Source organism: Cotesia glomerata, linkage group LG6, assembly GCF_020080835.1.
Source record: "Cotesia glomerata isolate CgM1 linkage group LG6, MPM_Cglom_v2.3, whole genome shotgun sequence".
Classification (NCBI taxonomy): Eukaryota; Metazoa; Arthropoda; class Insecta; order Hymenoptera; family Braconidae; genus Cotesia; species Cotesia glomerata.
Window position 1 is genome coordinate 3114688 of NC_058163.1, and position 23761 is coordinate 3138448.

General features: G+C 24.4%; 1 protein-coding gene across 7 annotated transcripts; it reads right to left on the bottom strand.

The window, feature by feature from the left end:
* Positions 1–407: 407 nt before the first annotated feature.
* On the bottom strand, positions 408–23509 carry LOC123267795 (monocarboxylate transporter 12). 7 transcript variants are annotated; one of them, XM_044732647.1, is made up of 12 exons: positions 23368–23509; positions 10531–10706; positions 10189–10390; positions 8587–8727; positions 8112–8300; positions 7783–8038; positions 6232–6418; positions 5748–5924; positions 3182–3404; positions 2848–3087; positions 1683–1808; positions 408–824 (listed from the first exon to the last, which is right to left on the bottom strand). In XM_044732647.1, exons 2-12 carry the CDS (start codon positions 10669–10671, stop codon positions 670–672), a joined length of 2037 nt encoding a protein of 678 aa, XP_044588582.1. In that variant the 5' UTR covers positions 10672–10706; positions 23368–23509; the 3' UTR covers positions 408–669. The 7 variants fall into 7 exon arrangements, with proteins under 7 accessions (XP_044588582.1, XP_044588585.1, XP_044588584.1 ...); XM_044732650.1 differs by having other exon boundaries at positions 23267–23379; XM_044732649.1 differs by lacking the exon at positions 23368–23509 and adding an exon at positions 23136–23179.
* Positions 23510–23761: the final 252 nt, after the last annotated feature.

Below are 23761 nucleotides of genomic sequence, written 5' to 3' on the forward strand. Positions count from 1 at the left end.
ATAGAAATCCTTTTGGCTTTAGTAATTCTAAAAATTTATCTTAAAATAAATTACATTAAATTTTTAACATTGAAAAAAAAAAAAATAAAAATTCTTTGGAAAAATAACGTCTTTATTAATCTCTAAATTGAATATTTACATAATAAAATTAATTTAAAATCTCAATCAAACTCTTAATCCATTACAGTAACATACAATATAATTTGTTAATAATTAAAAATCAATAAGTCTATTAATTAATTATTGAAATCCAATAATTGATAAATAAAAAGAGCTATTTAATTAAATATTATACTCTCAATGCCCGTTAATTATAATTAACTTAAATTCTAGACTTTAATATTTACAATTAAGTGCACTGAGCACTTAATAATTAAAATTACATAATTATATTTATATTTATAATCGATCCAACTGACTGGCGTATTCAATAAATATTTTTTATAAACAAAAAATATTTACACTTAGTTTATCAATATCATCTTCGAGTGAATGATTTAAATAAATGCAGTTAATTGGACTACTTTCAATTAGTCCTTTAATTAAATACTAATTACAGATATTAATAGTATTTATAGTATTATTATTATTATTAATAACAATAACAATGCAATGGAGCCAGCTAGCAGTCTTCCCTATAATTGATTTTATTTAAATCATAAAATAAAATCAAGAGCTCTCAAGATCTGGTTGGGCAGTCTTGCGTCGCTTTTCCCAGTCGTTTATTCTCTTAAGTGGATAACAGATTACTGCTGATAAGAGTATTAAGGTACCTGATAGGTAAAAAGAGGCGTCGTAGGTCCCAGTAGCTTCCATTAATGCTCCTAAATATAAAAAAAAAATTAATATTATTATTTTAAGTATTTAAAGAAGAAATATTAATTAATTAATATTAATAAAGAAGAAATATTACAAAGAAAAAAATTTTTTTTTGAAAAAATAGACATTGTTTTGACAAAAAATTAATTTATTGAAAATTTTAAACAATTTTATTTCTTAATTGAAGAAATAAACATTTTTCTTGCAGTTACTTTTTTTTTTTAAGAAAAGTATTTTTTTTCCAAGTCTCAAAAAATTTTTTTTCAACAAGAAAGTTACTTAAAAAAATTTATTTCATCAATTAAGAAATAAAATTTTTTAATAAATTAATTTCTTATTTTACAGCTCATTTTTTTTTCTTAGTGTAGAAATAAGAAAAGTTTTTATTTTAATAAATTATTCCTTGAATTTAAATTCAATAAAAAAAATGATAACTTTCAATTTTAACTACAGAATTAAAAATTTTTTAATTTTTGAAGTAATTATTGAAAATAAAAAAAAGTATTATTAATTTTTATAACTTGCTTTTAAACTCTAAAAATTATTTATTAAAATTTAATTATATTTGTTTAAATTTCCAAGTGAGTTTTTGAATATAAAAAAAATATTTATAAAAACTAATTATAAGTAAAAAACTGTTGGGCACTGGTAGAAGGATTTATTAAATATTTATTATTTAATTTATTTAAAGACAATTATTTAATTTTAATAAATATTTTTTAACATTCAATAAATATTTATTATTAAATCCTATAATGTTAAAAAATCATTTATTAACAGTTAATAAAGCTTGTTAAATATAAACAAATCTTTCCATCAGTGGGTCAAAGGAAAAATAAAATAAAATAAATCAGCATAAATACCTGCGAGAGGCGAACCAATCAACGCAGCGACCCCTTGAAATAGTAACAATAGCCCAAAGGCATTGGTAAGTTTTTCTAATCCCACGAGTTCAACGACAAGGATAGACCTGAGTGCAGCGAAGGCAGCTAAAAAAAAAATGTAGGAAATTTAAATAATTCTAAAATTATTGTCTAAATTTTTTCCTAAATAATTCTAATTAATTTTACCCTAGTGAGGTAATTAAATATTTGTAAATATTTACAAGTGGGGTCAACCATTTTAATTTTAATTTTTTTGAACGAAATTTCTATTTGATTTTATTGATGTATTTTTTTTTTAAATATATAAAAAAATGAACAATTAAAAAAAAAAAAAGTTGTCTTTCACAAATTTAGCAAATTTTACAAATTTTCAAAAAAATTTATAAATTTTTTAGAAAATTGTGATATTCAACTTTTTTTTTTTTTTAATTTTTCGTTTTTTATGTACTTTTAAAAAAAAACATCAAAAAAAGATAAAATAAAAATTTTATCCAAAAACATGAGAACCAAAATTTTTTCCAACTTTTGAAGACAAAAAAATGATCGGAATCTTTAATTTTTTTCTTTCACGATATTTTTTATCATAAATGCGCCGTAAAAACAAACAGAATAAAAAAAAATTGAAAAATGTTAATTTTTCACCTAGCTATTAAGATTAATATAAAAACTACTATGATGAAAACTGTATTGGCAATAATTTCCGCAGTATTTATCGTACTTTAGTACGTAGAATAATAAATTTGTTTAGTTTATATAGATTAATCTAGTTTTAAGACTCTACTTGATTGTAAATACTGTAAATATTGTACACAGAAAAAAAAATTAACTTAAATCAAGTAAATAACTTTGAAGAATTTCATCTTCTTGATATGAGTTACAAAATTCTTAAACTAAGAAATTTTACTCGATTCAAGAATTTTTCGTCTTAATTCAAGACAATAAACTTCTTCAAAATTATTTTCTTGGTTCAAGAATTTTTCTCTTGATTCAATTTATTTATTTTTTTTTTCAGTGTATTGTTTTATATTTGCCATTTGGCTGTTGTGCCTTAGCATGAATTAATAAATCTAATCTATTTATGGCCCAAAATTTGGGGTTGACCCTACTTGTAAATAATTTCCAAATATTTTTGTAAAATACTTACAAACACTAGATCCATAGACAGCAGCATAAAAAAATTGATAAGCTTTAGAGTGTGATACTGCTGATATAATAGTAATGATACCACTAATACTAATTAATACATTATTAACAACAAGTGCGTCTACGCCTGGTAAACTCGTGGAGGTTCCGCAAAGAATACGTCCTACGGTGTTAGTGATTCCAATAGTCGATACCAAAAATGTCGCCGTCTCATTGTCTAAACCGTAAGACATCCCGCGGTCTGTAAATAGAAACAATAACAATAATGATAAATATTTAATCAAATTAATGTAAGTTATTGTAATAGTAATTGAATTGATGATAATAATAAGTACCCGGAAGATAAGTGAATGGGGCGAAGAAACCCATCATCGTTAGCCCGCCGCTGATAGCGAGTATAAAAAAAGACGGACTCTTTAATAGCTGGATGTCTAACATTGTCACAAGAATACGTGACACTCCTTCTGGATAGAGATAACACCGGCCGCTTTTCTCTTCCTCTACATCTGTTGTTGTTGGTAGCCGCGTTACGGACATATGATAACCCACTGAAGACAACTGTTGATTTTAAATTAATTATTTATTAGTTTCATTTATAAAACAGACGGAAAATTATTTTTAATCTATTAATTAGCAGAGAAGGGGTCAATTTGTTTAAAAAAGATTTTGATAATTTTTTTTTAATTGAATTAAAAAGAAGTGATAGATCAGTTTTGTTCTATTTATTTTTTTTTCTCCAAAATTTGAATCTAAAGTCAAAAAGTAAAGTTGTAAAATTGATCTGTAGTTTTTAAAAGTTTTAATTTCTGATTGTGGCTAAAGTCAATAGTTCTCAAGATACAAGGTCATTTTTAAAGATGTAAGCTCATCCTGACGTTACACTCATCAAAAGCTTTCATTTGAGTACCCACATGCATATTTGATATATTTCTCATATATACATATTTATAATATATATAAATATATGAAATATATGCAAAATTGATGTAAGTACTCAAATAAAAGGTCTTGATGAATGAAATGTCGGGGTTAGCTTATATCTTTACAAATGTCAATAACTAAAAAATTATGTTATATTTTGTCAATTTATCATATTTTTAAAGATATAAGCTGATCATCATGTTACAATCATCAAGAGCTTTCATTTGAGTACCCACATCCATTTTGGATATATTTTTCATATATACATATATATGATATATATTTATATAAATATAAAAAATATACGAAAAATTGATGTAGGTACTCAAATGAAAGGTCTCGATGAGTGTAACATCATGATCAGCTTATATCTTCAAAAATATGATAAATTGAGAAATTATGTTGTATTTTGTCAATCTATCATATTTTTGAGGATATAAGCTGATTATGATGATACACTCATCGAGACTTTTCATTTGAGTACCCACATCAAATTTTCATATATTTTTTTATTTATAAATATATATATATATCGAAAATATATGAAAAATTGTTGTGGGTACTCAAATGAAAAGTCTCGATGAGTGTAATGTTGGGGTGAGCTTATATCTTTAAAAATGTCATTAGTTCTCGAGATACACGGTCATTTCTTAATTATTGATATTTTTAGAGATATAAGCTCATCCCGATGTTACACTCATCAAGAGCTTTCATTTGAGTACCAACATGAATTTTTCATATATTTTTGATATATACATATATATATTTATAAATATAAAAAATATATGAAAATTTGATGTGGGTACTCAAATGAAAAGTCTCGATGAGTGTAATGTTAGGGTGAGCTTATATCTTTAAAAATGTCAATAATTAAAAAATTATGTTGTATTTTCTCAATTTATCATATTTTTGAAGATATAAGCTAATCATGATGTTACACTCATCGAGACCTTTCATTTGAGTACCTACATCAATTTTTCATATATTTATATATATTATAAATATGTATATATTAAAAATATATGAAAAATTGTTGTGGGTACTCAAATGAAAATTATCTATGAGTGTAACATCGGGATGAGCTTATAGCTTTAAAAATGTCAATATTTTACAAGATACAAGGTCATTTCTTAATTTTTGATATTTCTAGAGACATAAGCTCATCCCGATTTTACACTCATCAAGAGCTTTCATTTGAGTATCCACATGCTTACTTGATATATTTTTCAGATATACATATTTGTAAAATATATAAATATATAAAATATAGGAAAAATTGATGTGGGTACTCAAATCAAAGGTTTCGATGAGTGTAACATCGGGATGAGCTTATATCTTTAAAAATGTCAATATTTCACAAGATACAAGGTCATTTTTTAATTATGCATTTAGATAGAGAATTTTTGAATGTATTAGCCTAAATACTTATCACAATAAATTGACTATCAGTGAAAATATGAAACCTTGAAAAGGCACAAATTCAAGTCAAGACCTTTGCAATGATACTAAATTTCACGAAAAAAATTTATTTTATCATATCATTATCCTGGACACAAAATTCTTCTTAATCTCCTAATAATACTATAGATGAACTATTTTTGTAAACTTTTATCCTTAAATTAAAAATAATTTTGCTTTTAAAACTGTTAACAAGTTTTTTCGCTATAAGTCATCATATGGATTATTAAATCCATCAATCTAGAGCGACTACAATTGAAAATTCATATTCACAATTAAAAATTATAAAAGTACTCAAATTTTTTAGAGCTAAAAAAAGGTTCTATGGTTATTGTGAAAATTAAAATTAAAAAAAAATAAATGATTCCAAATTTTTAGCGAATCAGGGTATTACTTATTGAAAAATGTAATTTAGCAAAGATTTTTTTTTATAATTAATTTTTTTAAGTTCATTGGTTCAATTTACCCCTTCTCCTTTTGATCAAAAAAAATTTCGGTAATTTAAATAAAAATAAAATTTACTTGTGATTTATAATGCGGCAATCTTGCGAGCGAGCCGCCATAAAAAATATCATCGCGATAAAACGGTCGTTGAGGATCTTTAGACGTTGGCTGATGACGTTTGCTTCCGGCTTTCTTTAATGATAACTGACTTCCATGATCACGACGACCGCTTATTGTGTGTCGACGAACTTGCAACTGAAACATTAAAAATTTCATAACAATAAATAGATAACTACAATAATAGTAACACCTCAAGCCATACATAAATATTTAAAAAATTATCATTATCTAGGTCATTACTTTATCGTAGTAATTCAATTCGACAGCAACTGCTGGATAGATAATTGATTTGATATATATCAATTATCTGTTGTCAATATTAAGATTAATAACAAATGATAACATATTTCTTCATCAAGTTAAACACACATGTACCTAGATACCAATAAATTATCAATTATTATCATTATCATTATCATTAGGTGTATGTCATATTCCGTACCGTTGTTGATAATCCTCCATTGAGTTTTTCTAGGTCACTTCCGTCAAGTAAATTGTTTTCTTCTTCTTTAGCTTCACTGCTCTTTACGTCTAAATCTGAGTAAAGCGGAACTGACAGTCGTTTTTCCGAGGAACTCAGCTGTAAATCTCCATTCAGACCTAATATATTGTGCGCTGAGTGAATTGATCTGTAAATTATTAATAAAAATCATCATTAGCAACACACTACAGCTTTAAACACTTTAAAAATAATTTTTTCCGCGTTTAAAATAAAAAAGAAAACAAAATGGGCGTGACTTATGTTGCGTTGCTATAGAGGGGCGTGGCTAATACAGAGTTGCTAAGAAGAGGCGGATCTTAGTCCAGTTGCTAGGCAACTATTGGTAGAAGGGGGAAAATAGGCGGGGTTTATTAAAAAAAATCGAATAAATTATTTTTGATTATATTTAATTATCTGTAATAAGAATAACTATCATATAAATTTTTATTAAATTTTAATCAATTAAAAAATTGAAAAAAATTACTATTCGAAATATTAAATATTAATAATTAAAAAAAAATAAAGAGCACCAGTTCATCAAACCAGCTTACGATTGTCTATTTTCTTAACAACTATGATTAGAAAAGCATTTTTTTTAAATGCTGTTTGAATTAATTTCTTCGTCTAATAATATGATCTTTTTTTTTTTTTTTATTAACAATATATGAAAAATTTATAAAATTGAATAATCGAAATTAATTGTTTCCTTTATAATATTTGAATAATTCGTGTCAATAACTAGTTGATAATTTTTAAGTTGAATCTCATATTGACAGCCAGTAGACAGCGCTATTACGCCTTTTTTTACTTTAACCTAAAAAATTTACTGTAAGAGTTTGAACTCTTCTGATTCAATAAATTATTTTTAAATTAATTTTTATATTTTTAAAAATAATTAATCATTTATGGAAATTATTATTAATAAACTTCAATAATATTGATTACTTAATAATAAGTTTCGATAAATAAGAATAAGCAGATGATTCGACGCATGCGCAGTATAGGTGTCAATAATTGGGGCTAAGGTATGTCAATAATTAGATCAATCAGTTTTTTAACCTGTCAATCAGTGTATCCGGATACTCTATTTAATTATTTAAAATTAATTAGTAAATATCAGTGATTATCATTTTAAAAAAAGAAATTAATTAGTAAAAACATTACTTGAGACATTACCACAAACAAAATTCAACGATATTGATATTTAATTGCTTAAAAAAAATTAAATCATAACTTTGTATCTAATAGTGTCAATAATTAATGCTTTTACCTTAATTACAGCTTTAAACACTATAAAAATAATTTTTTCCGTGTTCAAAACTACGAAAGGGGTTAAGTAGGTGTGATTTAGTCCGGGTTGCTATGGAAGGGGCGTGGCTAAGGCCGGGTTGCTGCGAAGGGGCGGAGCTAAGCTCAGTTGCTAGCCAACGATTAGTAGAAGGGGAAGAATGGGCGGGGTTTATTTTAAAAAATTCTAATATAAGCTTGTTTTTGAAGAAAAAAAGAACTTACTTGACTATATTTGGATTACTGGCGATAACCTGAGCAGCAGTCGGATACTCCGCGTTATTATTAGTTCCAAAAATCCATCCTACAGACAAATGTTGGCTGCCTCGTAGAGAATGAGTGGAAGCACTCTTCCCATTGACCAACGGGCTTTTAACCTCTTCTATTGCTTCTTGGGCCACCTCGGACTTCTTGACCTTTATTCTTGTGGGCTTTAGGGGACGGAACATCGCCCCGCAGATTGTGCAGGTTAGCAACATCCCTGATATTAAATGAACATTAATTTTGATTAAAATTGATGCTATCTAAAATTATACATGTTTTTTGGGACTCACCGGATTGGATCAGCAGCGCTTGTCTCCAGTTGAAGTGTTTGACTAGCAGTTGAGACACTGGAGCCAGGACGAAAGCTCCAATTCCAGATCCGCAGACCGCGATACCCGTTGCTAAGGCTCGCCATCTTTCGAAGTAAAATCCCGCTGTTATTACTGCAGGAACGTAAATTAACCCAGCACCAATTCCACCTTTTATAATAGAAATTAAAATAGGTTAATTTTTGTTAATTAAAGGAACAAATTTAGTGTTAATATTTTTTTTTAATAATTTTAATTTTTTTATTTTAATCTATTCACAAGATCGGAATTTCAAGAGTCAAAAAAATAAGATAAGGGGTTTATTAGATCAATAATCAAGTGCATTGTCCCTGGTATTATCTATACACTTATGAGTAATGTAATATCTAATGTAAAATAACATATAAATAGATTTAAGTAGATTAAATATGATGAAATAGAATATAATGAGATTTACCGATAAGGCCGTAGGAGAAGTAAAGAAATTCGATGGATGTGCTGAAGTAAGATAATACGAATGCCAGGCAACTGATGACACTCCCACTAATTGCTACCAGTCTAAATCCATATCTGTTTGCTAAAGCTGATACGAATGGTCCTGAAACATTTATTCTTATTTTATTATTTTATTTTTTTTCTTTTATTCTAATTCTAATGAATAATTTATTTACACATTGAATAATTAATGACACCTTCACAAGTCTTTTTAAATTTATTAATTATTATTTATTATGAGGAATAAAAAATGACAATGAAATCGGCAGACCTTCAAAATTTTTTTTATTAATTTAATTATAACTAAAAAAATTTTTTTTATTAATTTTTTTAATAAGAGAAATTATGACACTGAAATTAACATTAGAAATTTTTTTAGCAATAAAATTATTTAAAAAAAAAATTATTAAATGTAAAAATTAAAAAAAAAATAATTAATGGAAATTTTTATTATTTTATAAGAATTTAAAAAATTGACAGCCATTAGCTGACTTTAGTATCATAAGAAAATTAAATTACAAGAAAAAAAAAAAATTTAATAAAATTGCATGTATGATTTTTCCAATTTATTTTTAATTTTTTCAATAAAAAAAAAAAAATCTTCGATTTTTTTAGCGGGAAGTTAAAAATTATTAAAATTTTCAGTAAAATAATTTAATTTTCATCTTAAAAAATCCTAATAATTTTTAAATGTCTGCTAATTTCATTTTTATGAAATTAAAAATGATATTAAATTTAGCGGTCACTTCACAATTTTTTAATTTTCTTCAACAAACAGATTTCTTCCAAAAAATTATTTTAAAAAAGTATGATATTAAAGTTAGACGACATTCAACAATTTTTATTTTTTTTTTATTAATTAAATTAAGACTAAAACACTATTTTCAAAAATTGCACGTGTAATTTTTCAATGACATTAAAGTTAGCAGTCACTAGAGAATTTTAAAAATTTTTTTTTAAATTTGCTCCAAAAAATAATTTTTAAAAAATTGCATTTTTTATTTTTTAAAATCTCTACATGCCAATTTTTTTATATTCTTTTTTGCCATAATTTATTTGTTAAAAAAATTTTTTTAAATTATTAATAATCTGCTAAATTTTTCAAACTTTCTGTATGTGAAATTTTTTCTTTTAATTTTTTCTCAAATAATTTTTCAATAAAACAAATTATAAAAATTTTTGAGATCCCGACTAATTTAGTTTTTATTCAAAAAATTACATTTTTAATTTTTTTTAATTCCTACAAGTCAATTTTAAAAAAGAAAATTTTTCGCCATATTTTATTTGTTATAAAAATTATTAAAATTATAAAATATCTGCTAAATTAATATGAAAGTTGTTAGCTGACATTTAAAAATTTTTATAATTTTTTTTGTTGAAAAAAATGATTACAAACTATTAAAAAAAAAAGTTGACATGTAGAAAATTTGAAAAACTGTAAGTGCAATTTAAAAAAAAATATTTTTTAGTTCTAATTTAATAATTGAAGAAAAATCAAAAAATTAAAAATATCGGCTAACTTTATAATTATTAAATTAATTTTCGTTAATAAAAAAAAACTTACCAGCCATTAAATAAAATCCAGTTTGTAAAGAACTAGCAAAAGCGACCCTCGACTTATTAACCTTAAATTCTTGAGCAATCGGGTCTAAAAATGTACCAAAACTAAATATTATTCCGTCAACAATGACATTGCACATGAATGATGCAGCAACAATTACCCAACCCCATCCACCATCAGGTGGCACCACCATATCCACTTCAACCTAAAAAAAAAAAAATTAATACGGTGCAATTGCACTTTACGGAAACATATCTTCGGTTAAATTACCGGCGCGGAAACTTTACCGGGAGTATTATAATTATTATTACTATAGAAATAATAATAATAATAATAATAACTTACCTCACTGTCATTATCATTGCAGTCATCCAGTTGTATTTCTTCATTAACCTTTCCGTTTCCATTCTTAAGATTGTTTTCCGGTGGGTGTTTCGTTGATTCACAACAGTCACTTTTGCTTTCTGTTGTTGATGACGGGGCCATAGTCGTACGATCACTGCCACGACAAGGGCATCAAACTGTAATTACATCACACACATTTCATTTATATTTATACTTATAATTCATATTAAATCCACATTGATAATTATTAATGAAGAAATAAAAAAAATGAGAGAATTAACAAGTTAATATTTTTATCTGTCACGCGGTAACTGCACTTGCTTATCAATTATAAAAATATATTTCGTCATTGTTAATTCAATTTGTCAGTTGTAAGTAATATTTCTTCTTTATCACTATTTTACTTGTTTTTAATAGACAAAATTTTAGACATTTTGTTTAAATATTAAATTGTAAGTTTTTTTTATTGTTATTGGAATTTTTGAAAATTATTTTCACTTGACAGAACGCTGCGTCACCAGCGGTACCGCCGGTAAGCATCAGACATGTTTATTGAAGCTGACATTGTTGACAGAATCCAATTAAATAATAAGGTATGGTTTATATTTTAATGTTTATATTTGAGAATTAATGTAACAAACAAAGTTACTGAGCAATAGAATATAAAAAAGTATAAGAAAATTTGCCGGGAATTGGGAAGAAATTCCTAACCTCGATCCATAGAGGTTAAATTTATCTGGCAAATTTATAATTCTTCTTTATTTAAATGAAATTTTTTGGTAGTATTTATTTATTAACAATATCATTTTTTCAAATACACGCCGACTAAAAATTTAACGGAGTTATAAAGCTACAAAGTTACGATGTTACAAAGTGAATTCTCGTCGTTAAAAGGTTAAAGTAGGTAAATATATTACACACCGATTTATTTTAATAATTTTATTGATTGATAATTAAAATATTAGCGGTAATTAGTTTGTAAGTCGAATAATAATGTTGGTTGTCAATTGTATTCACAAAAAAGTCTATTTAATTTTAGCGACTTGTTCTCGAGGAGTACTCATATGTACTTTGTATATTTCTTCACATGATTTGTAAATTATTCGTTTGCTAATTATTTATATTAAACTCAAACTTATTATTGTTTAATCTAAAAGTTTGATTCTTTTAATTGTAAATTAGTAAAATAATAATGATTAGAAGATAACAATTTATTTTAGGGATCAAAAATTTCATCAAACGTCATAATTGGGTTAACATCTTATCAACATTTAATAAATCGATTTAAGGTAAAGTACCCAGTAGTTGAACAGGTTTCAAAGTAAAACGTATTTGACCCTACTTTTAATATATAAAGATGTAATTATTAGTTAACTTAGAGATTTTCATGAAAATATAAACAATTTTAGATTGAAGCGCAAAATAACAAAGATAATTGAATATTTATATTTTGACAACGGTTTTAAGATAGACTATCAAAGGAGTAGTAGTTGAACGATCAATTCTGACAAGCCGTGGTTGAACAATCCAGAAGCAGTAGTTTAACTAATAAAATATATGGCAATAGGCACACCAAAAATTTTCAACGTTTTATTAAAATATCTAAAGAATTATAACATATTGTTGATTGATATTTAAAATAATACTATGAATATTTAATATGTTCATTTAAAAATGATAAATATTTGTATTTAATTTTTTAATTACATTTTTTATGAATGACAAAGCAAATTTTCAATTATATATTAAAAAAAGGCCATTCGGCAGCCGAAATGGAAGTAGATTTTTCAAATAAAAAAAATTGATTTTTAATAAAATAATATAATAACACTGATAATGTATAACTTAATTCGTGAATTAAAAACAAAATTCAATAATAAATTTAAAACTATTTACAACAAATTTTGGAAAAAAAATTATCTTGTGAAGAAAAAGTTTCTCAAATATTTACCAAAGAATTGCACAGATTATAAGATTTGAATTATAAATGTCCAAATTTTAAGAAACTGCTTAGAAACAACAGTTTTCAAGTTCATCAGAATGTTGCAACCGGATAAAATTTTAGTTGAAGAAAACAATGGTTAGAACTAATTTGTGACATATTTACTGACAACCTACCCGAAAACATTACACGAAAGACTGATCAATATCGTAATTATTGAATTTACATCATGATTAAGCTATGATGTAGACAATAATTCTAAAACGGCTGCAACAGTAAAACTGTTTCATTAAACGAACTCTAAAAGGAGTAATATTGAGGTTACTACCACTTCTAAGTAGTGAAAATTGAAGCTTATTAAAAGAGCTTTACAATGCATTTTACCGAATTTCAATATCTTGTCTAGTTCAGTAATTATACCAAGTTTAAGTAGTAAAAACATCAATTTTTACGATTTTCAAAATTTCAAAATCCTGTCATTTCCAAATTACTCGCCTGATTAAGCTCATCTTCTAACTTAACCTTGGTCTTGATCGATAGATAAAGTAGGAAGCATGCTAAGTTTGAGAAGAATCGGTCAAAAATTGAAAACGCTATCATGCTGACAAGCCGCGTTATATCGTATAAATATATATATATATAAACTTTTGAACTATATATATTTTCTGACTCAGCTCGACAAACTAAGTCAGAAAATGGCTAAATTTTTTAAAAGTTGCGCCACGAGGACGGCTGCAATAGTTAGATTTTTATAAAATCTACTAAAAACTCAATTCAAAACGTTCAATAATTTTTAACTACACTAATTTTTAGCTATAACACTTATTTAATTTGCAGTAACTAATACAAATGACAATGCTGATCACTAGTCTATAAACCTATTAGAAATTAGAGTGCTGTTAAAATTATACGGCCCCTGCTTTTTCAAGTTCTGGATACGGCTTTTAAAATTTGGAGGTATAGTTAGACGCTAAATATGTATTATTTAGAAAAGACTATTTCATTGGGTGGTACAATTTTTTTTTACTTAAAATAATGATATACCGTTTTTTTTTTACTGATTGTTCGGTTTACGGTTCAGTATCTTTTTCATGAAAAAAATAGCATCTATTAGCACACGGAAAAAAGTAAACTGTAATATTCACTCGGATTCCGGTTAATTTTTATAGTTCCAAACAGTAAGGCGGACATCGGGGTGGCAAAAATATAAATATTACAGAACTTAATGTAGAAAGTATAAAAGCCACAATTTATAATTTAATATCCAAAATAAGTGATTAGTAGCTGTCACTATAGTAAATAACGACTCTTTCATCTTAAAAAATTACAGTTTCAAACAGTAAAAATTGCCATTTCAATATATAGTCCATATTATGAGAAGGGGAACTCAGATGAAAGAGAAGGGGGTTTCACTCTGGGAGAATTTAACATTTGAAACAGTAAAAATTATACTTTTAAAATATACATTTTACCAGTCCAAGCAAGTCAATAATTACAGTTTGATTTTTAGCGTTGCGTTTAAAATTTACCATTTTACTTTGTAAATATTGACGTTGCTTGTATTAGAAACTTACTAACTTTATTTTATACTTTTTACATATCATAAGATCATTTTTTAGTTACGAAATGATAAACATCAAAGTCTGAATTCTTAATTATTATACTTTAACATTTTAGACATTTACATAGCAAATATTACTGTTTGAAATAGTATTTTCTTCCATGTAAAGAGTAAATTGTAACGTTCAAATGGTAAATATTATAAAGTGAATAGTAAAATCATGATTTTACTGTTTGAAATGGTAATTTTTAGCAGTTGATCATTACTTATTATAAATCGACTGTTATTTATTACAGTTTACTTTTTTCCGTGCATCATTGTTTAATCTAAAAGTTTGATTCTTTTAATTGTAAATTAGTAAAATAATAATTACTAGAAGATAACAATCTATTTTAGGGAATAAAAATTTCATCAAACATCATAGTTGAGTCAACATAACTTATCAACATTTAATAAATCGATTTATCCAACATTGTTATTATTTTCTCTATTTATTAGATATTATAATTACTCATTGATTTAAAACTTATCAATACTTTGTTAAGAAAAAAAAAAAAAACAGGTGTAATTTTTTCAATCAATTGCTTCCAAGCTTGGTAATTATTTCGTTTTACTATCTAGCTTTTTTGCATAAAAAACTTAAAAATTGAAATTTTTTATTTTCTTAATTCTATTTTTTAAACTTAAAAAAAAAATAAATTAATAAAAAATTACAAATATCTTTTTTATGAATTAAAGAAGATATTCTGAGAAGAAGAATTTTCTCAACCTAACTTCTTGGAAGTAAAGGATGATTATCAAGTTAAACTATCTAAAGATCCCAAGGGAAATATCAACCGAAGAAGCAGAAAAATTATGTTATAAAAGAATTTAAATTCAAATTAAGGTCGGTGAAGATATGAATGATTCTCGAGAAGTATTTAAATCTCTGAGGAATAAATCATGAACTTCAACGTATTAAAGATCAAGTTTAATCAAGTTACTACTCAACTTCAATAATAATAAAACTAATATTAATAATAATAATAAAAAATGCCGACAAAAACTATTATAGTCGAAGGGATTGACTTCCGAATTATTCTATTATTCTCTGGTCACTTTTACTAGTTAATTTTTATTTATTGGAGCCCTTCCTCTCTCTCGCTCTCTTGCTCCATGAATTAACGTTAAATTTTTCGTAAGACCTTGACTTGGTGTCGCGAACTCTTTAAACGGCCTTCAATTTAAATCACCCCGTGCAACGTGTGCCGTGTATATCATTATTTATTTACTTTTCATTTACTTTTTTATTTTTATATTTATATTAAAATTTATTCTTTGTATAATTAATTAAGTTCTGATTCATTCAAATAAGAATCCGGTATTTTAATTTTTTATTTTATCAATTTTCTGTTCGGTTTTTTTCCTTCCATTTCTTCTTTTTTTAACACACTGGAAAAATTTTTATCAATTAAATTTATTTCATCACTTTTCTTCTTTTTTTAAATTTTAATTAGTGTTTTTTAAAGTTATATAATTAAGTTTTAAAAATATTTAAAATTATTTTTAGGTAAAATTTTAAATTAAGAAAAAATTTTTTTTTTAAGAATTAATTATTATAAAGGAGAAATGAATAAAAACATTAATTGTTATACAAAGAAGAAATCAATTTTTTTTTAATATATAGAATTTTATTAAACAAAAAAGAATTAGTAAATTTTTTTTAAAAGAAGAAATAAAATTTTTGTTTTAATGAATTTTTATTAAAAAAGAAATTAATTTTTTAAAAGAAGAAAAAAAATTTAAAAAAAGAAACAAATGTTTTGAAAGAGAAAAAATATCTTAGAAAAGAAGAGAAAAAAATAACAAATTTCTTAAAAGAATAAATAAAATTTAAAAAAAAGAAAAAAATGTTTTAAAAAAAGAAATAAAATTTTTAAAAAATAAAAAAATATTTTAGAAGAAGAAATAAAATCTTAGAAAAAAAAATGAATAAAAAAAATAATACATTTTTTAAAAGAAGAAATAATAATTTTTTTTGATTGATTGTTATAAAGAAGAAATGAATTTTTCCAAAAGAAGTAATAAAATTTTAAAAAAGAAGAAATAAATTAAAAAAAAATAATTATTAGAAAGTAGAAATAAATAAAATTTTCTAAAAGAATAAATGAATTTCACAAATACTGATGAATTTTATAAAAGAATAAACAAAACCTTAAAAAAAGATGAAATAAATTTTTTAAAAAATTTTTTTGAAAAGAAGAAATACCTTTTTTTTTAATCAATTGTTATAAAGAAGAAATAAATTTTTCTGAAAGAAGTAATAAAATTTTAAAAAAGAAGAAATAAATGAAAAAAGAAAAATAAACATTTTAAAAGAAGAAATGAATCTAAAAAATACTAACAAATTTTTTAAAAGAAGAAATGAATCTAAAAAATACTAACAAATTTTTTAAAAGAAAAAATAAATTTTTTTTTTAATCAATTGTTACAAGGAAGAAATTAATTGTTCCGAAAGAAGTCATAAAATTTTAAAAAAGAAGAAATAAATAAAAAAAGAAAAATACACATTTGTAAAGAAGAAACGAATTTAAAATACTAACAGTTTTTAAAATAGAATTTTAATCATGAATTGTCATAAAAAAATTAAACCCAAAAAAATAAATGTTTTAAAAGAAGAAATAGAATCTTAGAAAAGAATAAAAAATTATAATTGTCTTGAAAGAAGAAATACATTTTTTTTAATAAATTGTTATGAAGAAGAAATTAATTTTTGCGAAAGAAGTAATAAAATTTTAAAAAAGAAGAAATAAATGAAAACAGAAAAGTAAACATTTTAAAAGAAGAAATGAATTAAAAAATAATTAATTTTTTAAAAAAAGAAATAGAATTTTTTTCAATGAATTGTTATAAAAATAAAAATTAAAAAAAATCGAAATAAGTGTTTTAAAAGAAGAAATGATTAAAAAAATAATAATCAATTATTTAAAAGAAGAAATAAACTTTTTGCTTAAAAAAAAAGATTCCAAATATTTAAAATAAATTATTAAAAGATAAAAACAATATTATTGTAATTAATAATTAAAAAAGAATTAATTGTTACACAAAAAAGAAAAAAAAAAGATCAAATAAAGACACACTTGTCCAAATGAATAATAATAAATATCCGATGAGCGACTTGAGAATCGGCTGTTAAAATCAAGTAAAATTAATTAAAAAAAGTAAACGACTTACATAAACAAAAAATATATATTTTTATTGACGGTAATAATTAGTAACCAATAAAAAGAAAGACCGGTGCCGGTACACGAGACCTATTCAAAATCGGTGCGTCTTGAATCGTGTCTCGGGACGTACTGTTTCATCAGATCACACAAATACACTCATGAAAAGATTGTCCGTATGTTTGGTTACAGTATTAGTACAATATAATAATAAGTAATAAGTAAAGTATAAAGTATAAAGTGTACCTATAATTTAATGGAGTAGACGTAGGACACTGCCGATAACAAAAATTAATATAATTAAAGTTTAACGAGCCTATTTTTTAATCTCTGTTTGCTTACTGATTTATACAACGATTATTATTTATTATAAAAATGATTATTTCAAATTATACTCTCGAAAAGTAAACACTGGATGTATTTGACTTTGATACGAGAACTCAGTGAGAATCATTTTTTAGATACTGTCGAAGAAAAAAATATTTTTTATTTGATACAATAAAGACATTAAGCAACAGTAATTAGACCCGCTTTTTATTTATTGTTGTCAAGTGGGAGACATCGGAGAATTTCCGAAATTTTTATTACTGTATTGTAACTATATAAATCTACCAGACGAGTTTGTAAATTGATAAGTTTATTGTTAGTTTTTTATTTCTTTATTAAGGCAATTTGGCAATTAACTGAAGAAATTTTTAGACGGATTTTGGAAGTCGAAAATTTTAAATTGGCCTAGTTTAAATTTAAAGGGTGAAAACTGGAATTTTTAGAGATATTTTAGCGGAAATTTTGAGTTTTTAGTGAGAAATTATAGTGAGCTTTTAGAAATTTTAGTTAGAGTGTATTTTAGAGGTCACGGGTTCGAATTTTAGGTCGAGTAATTTTTTTCTTCTAAATTTAAAAGAATTTTTAATAAAAATAATTTATTAAAAAAAATAATATAAATCAATTACAAAGAAAATTTTTTTCGTATTTTTTTAAGACAATTTGGAAATTAAATGAAGAATCTTTAAGGGAGATTTTGGAAGTCAAAAAATTAGAAATTGGCCTAGTTTAAATTTAAAGGGTAAAGACTGGAATTTTTAGAGAATTTTAGAGATATTTTAGCGAAAATTTTGAGTTTTTACTGAAAAATTATAGTAAGCTTTTTGGAAATTTTAGTTGAAGTGTATTTTAGAGAGCGCGGGTTCGAATTTTAGGTCGAGTCATTTTTTTTTTCTTCTAAATTTGAACGATTTTTTTTATAAATATGATTTATTAAAAAATAATGTTTAAAAAAAAAATATAATTCAATGATAAAGAAAATTTTTTTCGTATCTGATATTTTTATCTTTTATTGAGAAATTATTGTGAGATTCTTTAAAATTGTTGCAATTTAAAGGTAGCGGGTTCGAGTCCCGAGTATAGTAATTTTTTTTTAATAAATTTTTTTAACAAAAATAAATAACATTTATTTAAAAAAAAATTTTTTTTAATGAGATCTACAGTAAAAGCCCGAATTATTGACACTATAATAGACAAAGTTATGATTTGATTTTTTTTAAACAATCAAATATCAATATCGTTGAATTTTGTATGTGGTAATGTTTCAAGTAATGTTTTTACTAATCAATTTAAGAAATTAATTTGAACTCGGCCTTTAAAAAAAATGCTTTTCTAACCAAAGTTGTTAAGAAAATAGACGCTCGTAAGCTGGTTTGATGAACTGGTGCTCTTTATTTTTTTTTAATAATTAATATTTAATATTTTGAATAGTAAGTTTTTTCAATTTTTTAATTAATTAGAATTTAATAAAAATTTATGTGATAGTTATTCTTATTAAAGATAATTAAATATATTTAAAAACAATTTAGAGTATTAATATTTAGACCCCTGTCAATAATTGGGGCTTTTAATTTATATAAAAGGGCGTATGAAAAAATTTTATTGTCATTCCTCAAAATTATTCAAAACGTCAAGATCAATATAAAACAAAATTTTAGAATTACTAAAGTCAAAGACAGATCTCTATACGCCCTTTTGGCTTTAAGATAAATTTTCTTAAAGCCAAAAGAGCGAAGAAAAAAAATAGATGTTTTAATACAAAAGATTGGCAAAAAGCTCGAAAAATAAATAATACCAAGGTTAGCCGACGTTTTTAATTTTTTCATTTTTTTTATCATTAAATTAGAACTAAAAAATATTTTTTAAAAATTGCACTTGGAGTTTTTAAAGTTTTTTACAAATGAAAATTTTTTTTTATTTTTTTATAATAATTTTTTCAATAAAAAAAATTCTAAAAATTATTAGATGTCGGCTAACTTAATTATCATGAAAAATAAAGCTAGATCAAAATAATACTCAGGGTATGAAGTTCAACTAGAGATACAAAGGTACCCAATCGATTAATAAGACAATTAAATCCCAATAAAAATTTCTACGCCCTTTTGGCTTTAGATCACTAAATTTTTAAATTTCTAAAGCTAAAAAGGCAAATATTTTTATAAATACGCCCTTTTGACTTTGGAAATTTTCTTTTTCATTTTTAAGCTTAGAATTTGCTTGCAAAGATTGGCAAAATAATTTTCTACGCCTTCTTGGCTTTAGATCACTAAATTTTGAAGTTCCTCTAGCCAAATGGCCGTATAATTATAAACATAAATCCTTTAGTTTACAAAAATTTTTTTATGAAAATTAAATTATCCATTGAAAATTTTTAGAATTTTTTTATTGAAAAAAATGACATTTAGAAAATTTAAAAAATTTTAAGTGCAATTTTTAAAAAATATTTTTTTACCATGAAATTAAAGTTAGCAATCACTTGACAATTTTTTAATTTTATTTAACAAAAAAATTTGTTCAAAAAAATTATTTTTAAAAAATTGCATTTTTTATTTTTTAAAATTTCTACATGCCAATTTTTTTTGCCATAATTTATTTGTTATAAAATTCTTAAATTTATTAAATACATGCTAAATTAATTTTTTTTTTAAATTTTAGTGAAATATTTTTGTTGTATTTATGATAATTTAGCCAAAATTTAATGTTATTTTTAAAAAATGACGTTTCCTATACTCAAAATAACTTTCTAGGGTTCGAATCCAATTGTGTGCAATTTATTTTTTTTTTTTTTTTTTTTTTTTTTTTTATAAAAAAATACTGGCAACAACAGTGTTTCAGAGATTATTAACCTCTATGATTAATAAAGACCACAAAGAAAATGACTAACACAAAAATATAAGCGGATACGAACTTACGAACAAAGATCTTTGATAGTCCTACATTATAAAATTATAAAATAACGTGAAAAATGAAAATAAAGGGGCATAAATATCCGTCAGCATAACATCTCACTCGTGATGTTTCTGTGAACTGAAATATACTTTAAAAATTCATTGAGAAAAATATATGTAATTAAATGAGAGCGTACAAAGTTCACTTAAGCTCTCGGGCCTTATCGTCAAAAAAAAAAAAAGTTTCGTTTTAGTATTTACAATTGTTTTATATTATTTTAGTTATTTATTTACTAACATCTCTCTTCTATCAAACGAGTTGAAATAATGATAATATTATATTAAAATAAGATATATGGAATATAAATAAATCAAAATGACTTACTTGATATATTTATATCAATGAGGTTATTTAATCTATTTTTTAGCGATACCGGACGGTTTTTATTTTTTCGGAATAATATTTGTTGAAATAATAAAATTATTTTAGAAAAATTTATAAATACAGGTGATTAATAATCTATAATTACCAAGAAAATATGCTTTGTTCGAAGAAAGAGAAGATACATTTATAGAAATATACTGTGTCATAAATTTAACAAGTTTTCTAAAGGCGATAAATTATTAGGAATTTTAAAATAATTTATGCCTCTTTTATGTTAAGTGCTGAGTAAAATTCCAAAGCTTGGAATAAATATTACGTATATAAGATAATTAATTGTTAAAAGCTGTGAAAAATATTGTTTGTATTTTTTAATTATTCTCTCAATTGAATCTTTAAACTGAGTGATAAACGGGAAAATATTTACGCGCGGTTCTTAACTATCAATTTTTATTCTGCGCATGCGCAGTTTGTTCCGGATTTTTTGGGGTTTTGTTACTTTTAATTTTTTTTAATTTTTTTAATTTTTTTTAATTAATTAAGAATTTTTCAGTTTTTAGTAATAAATTTTTTTTCTTTAATATTTCTTCTTAAAAATAAACTAGCAACTTTGCAGTCACTACGTGACTGCCGTGACTTGCGAACTATAAGAAAATAAAATTTTGTTTTATTAAATAATGACCTTTGTTAAATTGCACTGTATTTTCGTAAATATTGAAATTTTTAAAGATATAAGCTCATTCTGGTATTACACTCGTCGAGAGCTTTCATTTGAGTACCCACATGCATTTTTGATATATTTTTCATATATTTATATATGTAATATATATAAATATATAAAATATATGAAAAATTGATGTGGGTACTCAAATAAAAGGTCTCGATAAATGTAACATCGGAATGAGCTTATTTATATCTTTAAAAATGTCAATAATTCACAAGATACAAGGTCTTTACTAAATAATGACTTTTGTTAAATTACACTGTACATTCTTAAATATTGACATTTTTAAAAATATATGCTCATCCTGACGTTACACTCGTCAAGAGCTTTCATTTGAGTACCCACATGCATTTTTGATATATTTTTCATATATTTATAGATATAATATATATAAATATATAAAATATATCAAAAATTGATGTGGGTACTCAAATGAAAGGTCTCGATGAGTGTAACATCGAAATGAGCTCATATTTTAAAAAATGTCAATAGTTCACAAGATACAAGGTCATTTCTTAATTAATGTATCTAGAGATAGAGCATTTTCGAATGCAGCCTAAATAAATTTTTTCGAATCTAATTTATATTTACGTAAACTTCAAGTATCATGTCGTCTTATGTACTGTGACTAAAACCCTGATTTACTGCTTGTAACATTAAAGGCTACTAGCAATTTTGCTTCATTAAATAATTTGTTAAATTACACTGTACTTTCTTAGATATTGACATTTATAAAGATATAAGCTCATCCTGATGTTACACTCATCAAAAGCTTTCATTTGAATACCCACATGCATTTTTGATATATTTTTCATATATACATATATAAATATATAAAATATATGAAAAATTGATGTGGGTACTCAAATGAAAGGTCTCGATAAGTGTAACATCGGGATGAGCTTATATCTTTAAAAATGTCAATAGCTCCCAAGATACAAGGTCATTTCTTAATTACGTAGAGATAGAGCTTTTTCAAATAGCCTAAATACTCCAAAAAATTTTCTTATCCAAAAAATGAATAGCTCTTTTTCAAAATAAAAATTTAAAAAATTTTCTTCCATATTTTTCTTCAACATTTTTTATATTTTCCTCAAAATTTAAAATTTCTTGAGTTTCACATTAATTTTTTTCTTATAAAAAAAATTAATTAAAAAATTTCCATCGGAAATTTTTCCTCAACAAATTATCATAACAATAAACCCCCGACTACCTAAAATAAATAAAAAAAACCATCCGCACGTGTGTTGACACAGTGGCAACCACGTGCGTCACATGCGCAAGAGAGTTGCGCGCACCCTCGGCGGGAGAGTGCAGCTCATAAAAAAAATAAAAAGGCACACATATCCACGAGGTCGTGGAACCTCAATACAACATTTTAATAAAATTTATAAATACTTTAGATTTAAATCCTCTTAAAAAATTTTCCACTCCCCCGCCAAAAAATTACCTCTCTCTCCGTCCGGCGAATCTCGCCCGATAACAACAATATTACGTGTTATCGGATATAAATTTTTAATAGACACGTGGCTGGGAATTTGGTCCCGCGCCAACTAAAATTCTCTTCTAATTAAAACTCACTATTTAAATATAAACACAAACTATATTCTTCTTTAAAAAAAAAATTATATTTCTTCTTTTGATATTTCTTCTTAGCTGGGAAGAAATAAATAAATTATCTATTAAAAAATAAATATTCATACGAATTATACCTTACGCACACACGAGATCGACTGGAGGCCAACGGGAATTATATATCTCTTATATATCTCATATACATATATATATATATGTATATATAAAATTAACAAACCTCTGTATTGGTATCGTATCGAATACCGGTTACTTAAACGCAATTTAACACATCGAATTTTAATAAAATAACTTTAAAAAAAACACTAAAGAAGAAATAAATAAATTAGTTAATCACCAAAGAAGAAATAATTAAATTAATTAAATTAACCCATTTTAATTAATAATTCCTTCACTTATTTTTTATAATTTTTGGTAATAGTTATTAAAAAAATTGAGAAGAAAACACACGTGAAGATGAGCATTGAGCTTGAGAGCTAAGAAGACTGAATAATAAGAAATTTAGTTTATAAGAATATATAATGGAAGAAATGAGTTAACCGGTGTGTTAAGTGTGTGAGATAATGTGTGTGTATTATATCGTATGGCGTGCTATGGTATCAAGAAGAAAGACA

What these genes read in the sequence shown, in the direction of transcription:
- LOC123267795 (XM_044732647.1), bottom strand. Translation starts at nt 10,671, where the DNA reads ATGGCCCCGTCATCAACAACAGAAAGCAAAAGTGACTGTTGTGAATCA. An exon ending in ATGGAGGATTATCAACAACG is followed by an intron (nt 5,925 to 6,231) that starts GTACGGAATATG and finishes TTAATGTTTCAG; the next exon opens with TTGCAAGTTCGTCGACACAC. An exon ending in CCCATTCACTTATCTTCCGG is followed by an intron (nt 3,088 to 3,181) that starts GTACTTATTATT and finishes TTCTATTTACAG; the next exon opens with ACCGCGGGATGTCTTACGGT.